Source organism: Hypomesus nipponensis, chromosome 25 (genome assembly GCF_054491055.1).
Source record: "Hypomesus nipponensis isolate SF chromosome 25, ASM5449105v1, whole genome shotgun sequence".
Classification (NCBI taxonomy): Eukaryota; Metazoa; Chordata; class Actinopteri; order Osmeriformes; family Osmeridae; genus Hypomesus; species Hypomesus nipponensis.
The window spans coordinates 1,727,501-1,740,000 of record NC_140385.1 but is presented as its reverse complement, the minus strand read 5'-3'; the positions used below and the strand labels follow the sequence as shown (position 1 = coordinate 1,740,000).

General features: G+C 52.1%; 1 protein-coding gene across 5 annotated transcripts in view; it reads left to right on the top strand.

Moving 5' to 3' along the window:
• Positions 1-12,500, top strand: part of exoc6b (exocyst complex component 6B) — a 39,610-nt gene that overhangs the window by 16,471 nt on the left and 10,639 nt on the right. For 2 of the 5 annotated variants that reach the window (XM_084691323.1, XM_084691324.1), the window contains exons 10-19: positions 230-276; positions 1,434-1,554; positions 1,898-1,969; positions 2,352-2,449; positions 4,820-4,925; positions 5,328-5,437; positions 7,704-7,815; positions 7,901-8,032; positions 8,177-8,353; positions 10,582-10,611. In XM_084691323.1, the coding sequence (XP_084547449.1) occupies positions 230-276; positions 1,434-1,554; positions 1,898-1,969; positions 2,352-2,449; positions 4,820-4,925; positions 5,328-5,437; positions 7,704-7,815; positions 7,901-8,032; positions 8,177-8,353; positions 10,582-10,611 (1,005 nt within the window). Of the gene's footprint in view, positions 1-229; positions 277-1,433; positions 1,555-1,897; positions 1,970-2,351; positions 2,450-4,819; positions 4,926-5,327; positions 5,438-7,703; positions 7,816-7,900; positions 8,033-8,176; positions 8,354-10,581; positions 10,612-11,520; positions 12,387-12,500 lie in introns of those variants that run through there. The other 3 variants (XM_084691325.1, XM_084691326.1, XM_084691327.1) reach the window with 2 other exon arrangements.

The window sequence follows — 12,500 nt, the reverse complement described above, 5'->3', positions numbered from 1 at the left end:
GAATCTGTTCATGTTTGATTGATGAATTTGATTTTAGTAAAAGAAACATTTCAAATTAATGGATCTCTCTCTCTCTCTCTCTCTCTCTCTCTCTCTCTCTCTCTCTCTCTCTCTCTCTCTCTCTCTCTCTCTCTCTCTCTCTCTCTCTCTCTCTCTCTCTCTCTCTCTCTCTCTCTCTCTCTCTCTCTCTCTCTCTCTCTCTCTCTCTCTCTCTCTCTCTCTCTCTCAGCATGAGTCATTGGAGGGGTACAGGAGGTACTTCAATCAGATAGTAGGGTACGTCTGCTCCTCCCTCCCTCCCTCCGCACCCCTCCTCTCCCTCCCTCCCTCCGCACCCCTCCTCTCCCTCCCTCCCTCCGCACCCCTCCTCTCCCTCCCTCCCTCTTTTCTCCTCCCTCTATTCTTTTCAACTCTAGCTTATTTTAGTTCCATCCATCCATCCATCCATCTCTTTTTCCATCCTTCAGCTCAACCACATCCCTCGTTCCTCTCCATCCCTCCATCTCACCAATGGCACCACCAGCCTCTCTCTCTCTCTCACCCTCTCTCTCTCTCTCTCTCTCTCTCTCTCTCTCTCTCTGTCTCTCTCTCTCTCTCTCTCTCTCTCTCTCTCTCTCTCTCTCTCACCCTCTCTCTCTCTCTCTCTCTCTCTCTGTCACACACACACAGTGTGGACTGATGGAGAGGAGGATGTATGCTGTTATTTCTCCTGTCTGGATGGGAACATTAGGATTGACTGTCTGCTCCAGACTTCTCTACAAACACACACACACACACACACACACACTGGCACTTATGGTGGCATTCCATTCTCAAGCTTCTGGGCTGGAATTTGTGGCGTTCTCATCCCCCTCTCCTTCCTTTCTTCCTCTCCTCCTCTCTCCTCTCTACCCCCCTGCACCTCTCTCCTCCTCTCTCCTCTCTACCCCCCTGCTCCTCTCCTCCTCTCCTCTCTACCCCCCTGCTCCTCTCTCCTCCTCTCTCCTCCTCTCTCCTCCTCTCTCCTCTTCTCTCCTCCTCTCTCCTCCTCTCTTCTCCTCTCCTCTCTACCCCCCTGCTCCTCTCTCCTCCTCTCTCCTCCTCTCCTCTCTACACCCCTGCTCCTCTCTCCTCCTCTCCTCTCCTCTCTACCCCCCTGCTCCTCTCTCCTCCTCTCTCCTCCTCTCCTCTCTACCCCCCTGCTCCTCTCTCCTCCTCTCTCCTCCTCTCCTCTCTACCCCCCTGCTCCTCTCTCCTCCTCTCCTCTCTACCCCCCTGCTCCTCTCTCCTCCTCTCCTCTCTACCCCCCTGCTCCTCTCTCCTCCTCTCCTCTCTACCCCCCTGCTCCTCTCTCCTCCTCTCCTCTCTTCTCCTCTCTTCTCCTCTCTCCTCCTCTCCTCTCTACCCCCCTGCTCCTCTCTCCTCCTCTCCTCTCTACCCCCCTGCTCCTCCAGGTTCTTGGTGGTGGAGGACCACGTCCTGCACACCTCCAGAGGGCTGGTAAACAGGGCCTACGTAGAGGAACTCTGGAATCTGGCTCTGTCCAAGAGCAGCGCAGCCCTGCGCACACACTCTGTAAGACACATGCACACTCTCTCTCTGTAAGCCCCCCACACACACACCCTCACACTCTCTCTCTGTAAGCCCCCCACACACACACCCTCACACTCTCTCTCTGTAAGCCCCCCACACACACACCCTCACACTCTCTCTCTGTAAGCCCCCCACACACACACCCTCACACTCTCTCTCTGTAAGCCCCCCACACACACACCCTCACACTCTCTCTCTGTAAGCCCCCCACACACACACCCTCACACTCTCTCTCTGTAAGCCCCCCACACACACACCCTCACACTCTCTCTCTGTAAGCCCCCCTCCTCCCCCCAGTGTGATCCTGTGTCTCTGCTGTCTGCAGTCCTACTGCTCTGACCCTGACCTGGTACTGGACCTGAAGAACCTCATCGTGCTGTTTGCTGACACACTGCAGGTGAGACAGCTACCTGTCTGTCTGCCTGCCTGCCTGCCTGCCTGCCTGCCTGCCTGCCTGCCTGCCTGCCTGCCTGCCTGCCTGCCTGCCTGCCTGCCTGCCTGCCTGTCTGCCTGTCTGACTGCCTGTCTGACTGCCTGTCTGACTGCCTGTCTGTCTGTCTGTCTGTCTGTCTGTCTGTCTGCCTGTCTGACTCTGTCTGTCTGACTGTCTGACTCTGTCTGTCTGTCTGACTGTCTGACTCTGCCTGTCTGCCTGCCTGTCTGACTGTCTGACTCTGTCTGTCTGTCTGCCTGTCTGCCTGTCTGACTGTCTGACTCTGTCTGTCTGTCTGTCTAACTGCCTGTCTGACTTCCTGTCTGACTGCCTGTTTGTCTGACAGGGGTATGGGTTTCCAGTGTCTCAGCTGTTTGACATGCTGCTGGAGATGAGAGAGCAGTATGGAGAGATCCTGCTGAAAAGATGGAGCACTACCTTCAGGTGAGACACACACACCTGGAGCACTACCTTCAGGTGAGACACACACACCTGGAGCACTACCTTCAGGTGAGACACACACACCTGGAGCACTACCTTCAGGTGAGACACACACACACACACCTGGAGCACTACCTTCAGGTGAGACACACACACCTGGAGCACTACCTTCAGGTGAGACACACACACCTGGAGCACTACCTTCAGGTGAGACACACACACACACACCTGGAGCACTACCTTCTGGTGAGACACACACACCTGGAGCACTACCTTCAGGTGAGACACACACACACACACACCTGGAGCACTACCTTCAGGTGAGACACACACACCTGGAGCACTACCTTCAGGTGAGACACACACACACACACCTGGAGCACTACCTTCAGGTGAGACACACACACACACACCTGGAGCACTACCTTCAGGTGAGACACACACACACACACCTGGAGCACTACCTTCAGGTGAGACACACACACACACACCTGGAGCACTACCTTCAGGTGAGACACACACACACACACCTGGAGCACTACCTTCAGGTGAGACACACACACACACACCTGGAGCACTACCTTCAGGTGAGACACACACACCTGGAGCACTACCTTCAGGTGAGACACACACACACACACACCTGGAGCACTACCTTCAGGTGAGACACACACACCTGGAGCACTACCTTCAGGTGAGACACACACACACACACCTGGAGCACTACCTTCAGGTGAGACACACACACACACACCTGGAGCACTACCTTCAGGTGAGACACACACACACACACCTGGAGCACTACCTTCTGGTGAGACACACACACACACACCTGGAGCACTACCTTCAGGTGAGACACACACACACACACCTGGAGCACTACCTTCAGGTGAGACACACACACCTGGAGCACTACCTTCAGGTGAGACACACACACACACACACCTGGAGCACTACCTTCTGGTGAGACACACACACACACCTGGAGCACTACCTTCAGGTGAGACACACACACCTGGAGCACTACCTTCAGGTGAGACACACACACACACACACCTGGAGCACTACCTTCTGGTGAGACACACACACACACACCTGGAGCACTACCTTCAGGTGAGACACACACACACACACCTGGAGCACTACCTTCAGGTGAGACACACACACCTGGAGCACTACCTTCAGGTGAGACACACACACCTGGAGCACTACCTTCAGGTGAGACACACACACCTGGAGCACTACCTTCAGGTGAGACACACACACCTGGAGCACTACCTTCAGGTGAGACACACACACACACACACCTGGAGCACTACCTTCAGGTGAGACACACACACACAACATTAAAACACGCAGCAGTTATGTCAGTTTATGCTTCATGACCTTTCTAGAAAACTTCTCTATTTTGTCTTCTTTTTTTTCTCTCTTGAATGTTATTGTGTGTGTTGGACCAACACTGGAATGGCAAGCTGTGTGTGTGTGTGTGTGTGTGTGTGCGCTCAAATGACCTTCCCTTCACGCTGGTCATTGGAGTGTCGTTTGGTTGTGTGAATGTCAGTGGTCAAATGCTTTACAACCTGAGGTGGGGAGGAGAGGAGGGAGAGAGAGGGAGGGAGAGAGAGGGAGGGAGGGAGAGAGAGAGAGGGAGGGAGAGAGAGGGAGGGAGAGAGAGGGAGGGAGAGAGAGGGAGGGAGAGAGAGAGAGGGAGGGAGAGGGAGGGAGAGAGAGGGAGGGAGAGGGAGGGAGAGAGAGAGAGGGAGGGAGAGGGAGGGAGAGGGAGGGAGAGAGAGGGAGGGAGAGGGAGGGAGAGAGAGGGAGGGAGAGAGAGGGAGGGAGAATGGCAGGGGAAGTGTGTTAAAACAAACATCCTGGAATGGGTGAGGGGGGGGGGGGGTGTGCGTGTGTGTGAGCGTGTGGGGGAGTGTGTGAGTGTGTGTGAGCGTGTGTGTGTGTGTGTGAGATGATACCCTTGGCAGTTGTGGTCATTGTTCCAAGCCTCTGTGTTCCCCTGCACGCCAGAGGGCCACAGCTACCCAGGAATGCTGCCTCTATTGTGGCTCCGCCAGGGTTCACAACCCCCGCTGGAACCCTCGGAACGCTGGAACTTTGGAACGCTGCTCTCTGCGTTCCGGAGAGTCCGGTGGGAGATACCACAGACAGGGAGACCATGACCCCAGTGCAGTGTGTGTGTGTGTGTGTGTGTGTGTGTGAGTGTGTGTGTGTCTGTGTGTGTGTGTGTGTGTGTGTGTGTGTGAGAGAGACCCCTTGTAGTGTTTCTACTGATCTAAGTTTTCAGTGAATGGCTGAAGAGAGAGATTAGAGACCTGAATGAAAATATATTATAAATATATTTCCTCTCCATCTTTACAGGCAGGTGTTGGACCAGGATAACTTCAGTCCCATCCCAGTGGCAACAGAGGAGGAGTACAGACACTACACTTCCCAGTTCCCCTTGCAAGACCCTGAACTGGACAAGGTACAAGACCTGGCCAAAGAGCATCATGGGAGATGAAGTTTGGGACTGGGTATCAGTTTGAACTAAAGTATCTTGTTATTATAACAATACTGAACTCCTCTCTCTCTCTCACCCTCTCTCTCTCTCTCTCTCTCTCCCTCCCTCCTCTCTCTCTCTCACCCTCTCTCTCTCTCTCTCTCTCTCTCTCTCTCTCTCTCTCTCTCTCCCTCCCTCCCTCCCTCCCTCCCTCCTCTCTCTCTCACCCTCTCTCTCTCTCTCTCTCTCCCTCCCTCCGCTCTCTCTCTCACCCTCTCTCTCTCTCTCTCTCTCTCTCTCCCTCCCTCCTCTCTCTCTCTCTCTCTCTCTCTCTCTCTCTCTCTCTCCCTCCCTCCTCTCTCTCTCTCTCTCACCCTCTCTCTCCAGTCTCCTTTTCCTAAGAAACTTCCATTCTCAGAGTTTGTTCCCAGAATCTACAGTCAGATTAAAGAGTTCATCTACGCCTGCCTCAAGTACTCTGAGGACCTGCACTTGAGGTACACACACACACACACACACACACACACACTGTGTCCTGAGAGGTCACATGATCCTTCACTTCCTTCCTCGCCGGACAATGGGAACTGAGGTCAGGCTGGGCTCAGGGGTCACGACCTCTGACAGTATCCATGACCACCAGCCTTCTTCAGAAATCAACTGGTCTGGTGTGTGTGTCGCTCCCTCCCCCCTCCCTGCCAGATGTGTGTGTGTGTGTGTGTCCCTTCCCTCCCTCCCCCCTCCCTGCCAGATGTGTGTGTGTGTGTGTGTGTACACAGAACAACGATTCCCTTCTTCATCCTTCTTTGTCTCTTCTAAATATTCCTTCCTGATTCCCAATCACCCTCCTTCCTCCTGTCACGGACCACTGACGCACACACACACACACACTCACACACACACACACACACACACGTTCCCAGCCTCCTAGGGTAGATCAATGGAGAGCAGCATAGTTCGCAATCACAGAGCGCATCAAGCCTTTATACTGCTAGGAAGTGTGTGTGTGTGTGTGTGTGTGTGTTGTGGCTGAGTGAAAAACTAAGCTGGCTGAACAAGATGAGCAATCAGGATATCAGCCTCTTAGAGCCAAACACACACACACACACACACACACACATCTATACACACTTGAATACCTTGTGTTTGAGGAGGCAGGGGTGTGTTTCTGGTGGGAGAGACTGGGGGGGGGGGGGGGGGATATCGGGACAGGGGTCAGAGGTCAGGGTTGGGGTTAGGGTGAACACTTGGACTAAGGTTTGATTTGACAGGAACTTGACTTCCTGCCACACACACACACACACACACACACACACATGAACACACACGTGGCAGTAAATGACCATTGAAAGTGTGTGTGTGATGTGTGTGGTGTTTGCTATCATGTCAGGATTAACGCTAAACTGTGTGTGTGTAGTTCTCCTTACTTGGTGTTTGTCTCTGCTCCCTCCTCCTCAGTCTTGCTAAGTCAGCAAAGAGACAAATTCTCCCTGGAGTCACTAAGATTCTGGAATCATGTCTGGACAGTCAACATTAGAAACTGCTCGCTCTCTCGCTCTTGCTCTCGCTCTCGCTCTCCTCTTTTTGACAGTTAGTTATTTAGTTGGAATGTTGTTTGTTTCCCAGAATCCCCCAACACGGACTCGCACACAGAACATATTTTCATACACACATGAGTACTTGATGAGGACTCTACTGTGCTCTACTGGACTCTACTGGGCTCTACTGGGCTCTACTGGGCTCTACTGTACTCTACTGTGCTCTACTGGGCTCTACTGTGCTCTACTGGGCTCTACTGTGCTCTACTGTGCTCTACTGGGCTCTACTGGGCTCTACTGGGCTCTACTGGGCTCTACTGTGCTCTACTGTGCTCTACTGTGCTCTACTGTGCTCTACTGGGCTCTACTGTGCTCTACTGTGCTCTACTGTGCTCTACTGGGCTCTACTGTACTCTACTGTGCTCTACTGGGCTCTACTGTGCTCTACTGGACTCTACTGTGCTCTACTGTGCTCTACTGTACTCTACTGTGCTCTACTGTGCTCTACTGTGCTCTACTGTACTCTACTGGGCTCTACTGTGCTCTACTGTGCTCTACTGGGCTCTACTGGGCTCTACTGGGCTCTACTGTGCTCTACTGGGCTCTACTGTGCTCTACTGGACTCTACTGGCCTCTACTGGACTCTACTGGGCTCTACTGTGCTCTACTGTGCTCTACTGTGCTCTACTGGGCTCTACTGGGCTCTACTGGACTCTACTGGGCTCTACTGTGCTCTACTGGGCTCTACTGTACTCTACTGGGCTCTACTGTGCTCTACTGGGCTCTACTGTACTCTACTGTGCTCTACTGTACTCTACTGTACTCTACTGTACTCTACTGGGCTCTACTGGGCTCTACTGTGCTCTACTGGACTCTACTGTACTCTACTGTACCTTCTTGTACTCTACTGTACCCTCTTGTACTCTACGGTACCCTCTCGTTCTCTACTGCACCCTCTCGTACTCTACTGCACCCTCTCGTACTCTACTCTGCTGTACTTTACTGTGTTGTATGCTGCTCTGTCCTCCTCTTTCAAAGCTTCCAAAAACTAGAAACATTTTTCTGTTGTGTTCGAAAAAAAGTTTTACAAAAGTTTTAAAAGGTTGAAGATTTTATTTTTATTTTTTACAAAGAGTTTAGACGTTTAACGTTTAAAGAAATATTTCCCAAAAAGCTCTACATTGTTATATGATATGATCCCTCTGTGTGTGTGTGTGTGTGTGTGTAGCTCTACAGAGTTAGATGATATGATTCGCAAGTCGACTAACCTGCTGCTGACCAGGACTCTGAGCAACAGCCTGCAGCACTGCATCAAAAAGAAGAATGTGGGGCTGGCTGAGGTGCGTACCTGCTGGGGGGGGGGGGGGGTCTGAGGTGCGTACCTGTTGGGTACACACATCAAATGAAGGGACTGTGTGTGTGTAGCTGGTGCAGGTGATCATCAACACGTCCCACCTGGAGCAGGCCTGTGGGTACCTGGAGGAGTTCATCTCCAACATCACCAACGTCACTCCAGACACCAACACCACCAAGCTGTACGGAACCTCCACCTTCAAGGTACACACACACACACACACACAGAGACAGACACACACACACAGAGACACACACACACACAGAGACACACTCACACACAGAGACAGACACACACACACACACAGAGACACACTCTGTGTACTCCATCTCTCCCCTCCCTCCCAGGACGCCAGACACACAGCTGAGGCTGAGATCTACACCAATCTGAACACCAAGATTGACCAGTTCCTGCAGCTGGCTGCCTACGATTGGCTGGCAGCCCAAGGGGGCGGGCCCAGTGACTACCTGATGGATCTCATCGCTTTCCTCTGTAGCACCTTCTCTGTGTTTACCAACCTGCCGGTGAGACACGTGCACACACACACACACACACACACACGGTCACAGGGGCTGTCAGTCCTCTGTTCTGACATGGAGCAGAGCTAAGCTGATTTAGTTCTTTAGGGTTAGCTCGTTAGCCTGAACCCCCACCTAACCCCAGCTTCCCTGCTATTGATGCTATAGCCTGGGTCACACACACACAAGTCCGATTATGACGGCCACACACAGTCACCTCATGGGACTATCACACACACACACACACACACACACACACACACACACACACACACACACACACACACACACACACACACACACACACACACACACACACACACACACACACACACACACACACGGTTAATTCGGTGGGCAGTGTAAGGCGTTGAGTCTCCACACACACAGTGCTGGAGCTAAGTGTTATCCTGGGACCCTAAGAGGCTTTGGGCTGGCCCCCAACCCTACACACACACACGCGCCCCTCATACCATTCCCACGATACACACACACACACACAAGTACATCATACAAACACACATGCACACCTTGTAACTTTCCCTTGGTACACACACAACTCAGTCATATCAACACACACACACATACCCCCCCGGCCTCCTAAGCTGCTGCAGAGGTCTGGATGCTGGGTGGCCTTCTGTAACCTGCTGACCCAGACACACACCTGGACACACACTGACACACACTGACACACACCTGGACACACACTGACACACACCTAGACACACACTGACACACACCTGGACACACACCTGGACACACACTGACACACACCTGGACACACACTGACACACACCTGGACACACACCTGGACACACACTGACACACACCTGGACACACACCTGGACACACACCTGGACACACACCTGGACACACACCTGGACACACACCTGGACACACACTGACACACACCTGGACACACACTGACACACACTGACACACACCTGGACACACACTGACACACACTGACACACACTGACACACACTGACACACACTGACACACACCTGGACACACACCTGGACACACACTGACACACACTGACACACACCTGGACACACACTGACACACACCTGGACACACACCTGGACACACACCTGGACACACACTGACACACACTGACACACACCTGGACACACACCTGGACACACACCTGGACACACACTGACACACACTGACACACACCTGGACACACACTGACACACACCTGGACACACACCTGGACACACACTGACACACACTGACACACACTGACACACACCTGGACACACACTGACACACCTGGACACACACCTGGACACACACTGACACACACTGACACACACCTGGACACACACCTGGACACACACATTGACTCAGTTTGTTAGTCTTATTTCTACTCTGACTATTACTCGATTATTCACACAAGCTACACATGACGTATATTTACTACAAAATGACTTAGCACTCATGATATGTACACACAAATACATTCTATTTAGAAGACGTACTAAATACCAAAATACATAATATAGTATAGGATACTATATTATAGTGGCAGTTTTACTCCATATTTCCTCGTTTCCATGTGCAACAGATCAGGGGATCTGATGTTGGCATTATGGGTCCCGCGCCAGGTATTATCACACACACACACACACACACACACACACAAGATCTCGCTGATAGAAACTTCACTATGACACAGCAACTTGTGTGTGTGTGTGTATGGTGTGTGTATAGTGTGTGTATGGTGTGTGTGTCCAGTGTTGCACGTGTGTCCTCATGTGCGTGACAAGCCCCATGTTCTCTGCTGCTAGAACAGCCCAAACCATGTCAGTCATCACACACACACACACACCCCTGACCGCAGCTGTGTGTGACCAGACCACAGCCTCTAGTGGAGGTCTTGATACGGGGGGGGGGGGGGGGGGGGGGGGGGGCTGTTGGTGGCCACGTTGTCATGGACACACTCACCAAGGACCTTTCACCTAAACTATTATTCTCTCCTCTTAGAATCACCCCCTCCCCACAGAATGTTCCATTCCTGTTCTAGAATCTTCTATTTTTGTTCTAGAACCTTCCATTCCTGTTCTTGTCTTCCATTCTACTTCTAGAATCTTCTATTCCTGCTGTAGAACCTCTTAGTGATTTTCCTCATTCATTTCTTTGTTCCTCTGTTCCTTTATTCTCTCTCTCCTCTTCCCCTCCCCGTCTCCCCCGGTGGTTCCCGGTACCGGGGCTTCTCCCTGCTAGGGGCGGGCCGTAGACCACGCCACCCTGCCGGTGAGTAGCCCTTGGTGACCGGTCAGAGTGTGTTTAACCCTAACCTGACCACAGAGAGGCACCGTGGTGTGACTGCACCCTGAACGCAGCTAGAACATGCTACAGCTCAGACACACACACACACACATACATACACGTGCACGCATGGGGTGTGTGTGATTAAGAAACACAAATTAAGAGTTGTAAAATTCAACTTTTGTGTGTTTGTTCAGCCGTGTGTAGTTGAGTGATTTTTAACGATTCCTTTGATCAATCTCTTTCATTACTGGGATGAAGGGAAGAGGTAAAGAGGGAGGGAGAGAGAGAGGAGATGAGGAGGGAGGGAGAGAGAGAGGAGGTGAGGAGGGAGGGAGAGAGAGAGGAGGAGGGAGGGAGAGAGAGCAGATGAGGAGGGAGGGGGAGAGAGAGAGGAGGAGGGAGGGAGAGAGAGGAGATGAGGAGGGAGGGAGAGAGAGAGGAGGTAAGGAGGGAGGGAGGGAGAGAGAGGAGGTAAGGAGGGAGGGAGAGAGAGGAGGTAAGGAGGGAGGGAGTGAGAGAGGAGGTAAGGAGGGAGGGGGAGGGAAAGAGGAGGTGAGAAGGGATGGAGGAGAGAGGGAGGAAAGAGGGAGGAGAGAGAGAGTAGGTGAGGAGGGAGCGAGGAAAGAGGGAGGACAGATGCCTTTAGCCATTTTCTGGTTTTGCCTTTTTTTTATGTTCTCTGTCCCACTCTCTCCTCTTTCTCTCTTTCATGTTCCCTCCCTCCCTCCCTCCCTCCCTCCCTCCCTCCCTCCCTCCCTCCCTCCCTCCCTCCCTCCCTCCCTCCCTCCCTCCCTCCCTCCCTCCCTCCCTCCCTCCCTCCCTCCCTCCCTTCCTCCCCTCCCTCTCGCTCTCTCGCTCTCTCTCTCTCTCTCCCCTCCCTCCCTCCTCCAGTGTAATAGGTACCAGTTTCCTGTCTCCAGCTGTCAGAGAAACACAGTGATGTCTGTCTGCCATGTGCTACGACTAGACTCCTCCTCTGTCCACACACACACACACACAAACACACAGCCCTAGGGGTTAAATACCATGGGGAGAGATGGAGCACGTAATGGGGCTAATTGATGTCCCCACACACACACACACACACACACACACACACACACACAGGTGAACGTGTGTTTGGAGGTGAGGGGATCCAGTCGTGTGCCAGCCTAAACCCTGTGATTGACAGGCTACAAGCTGGTAGAATCACAGCTAGAGATACTGGGTTTGGTTACTTTGTTTACTGAGTTCATAAGATGACAGTCCTGCTAAATAACAGGAGAATATCTCAGGAACACAACTGTGATTCCAGCCAATGGGAGCATGTCCTGTTCTGACCTATCAGGGGACAGATCTGTGTTGGGATGTAGGTATGGTCATGTCTGTTTCATCTCATGTTGTAACCGATGCAAAGAGTTCAGTTTGGGTTCCCTCTCAGTGGAATGATGAACGTGTGAGGATGTGTGTTTAAACCTGTATGATACACAAACAGGTGCTGTGTGATTATAATAGGTCCTTGTTTATTTGAATGTAGACACACGCACACACACACACACACACACAAGGGCACTCCTCACGGCTCACACACTCTGCTGTGTGAAGGATAACAAACAGTTTCCTGTAGATTAATGAAGGAGATTATATAATCTGGTCTAGAAAACAGACTGTTCTGTTGAATCCCTTTGGGTGTGTGTCTGTTTAGGTGTGTGTCTGTTTAGGTGTGTGTCTGTTTAGGTGTGTGTCTGTTTAGGTGTGTGTCTGTTTAGGTGTGTGTCTGTTTAGGTGTGTGTCTGTATTAGGTGTGTGTCTGTTTAGGTGTGTGTCTGTTTAGGTGTGTGTCTGTTTAGGTGTGTGTCTGTTTAGGTGTGTGTCTGTTTAGGTGTGTGTCT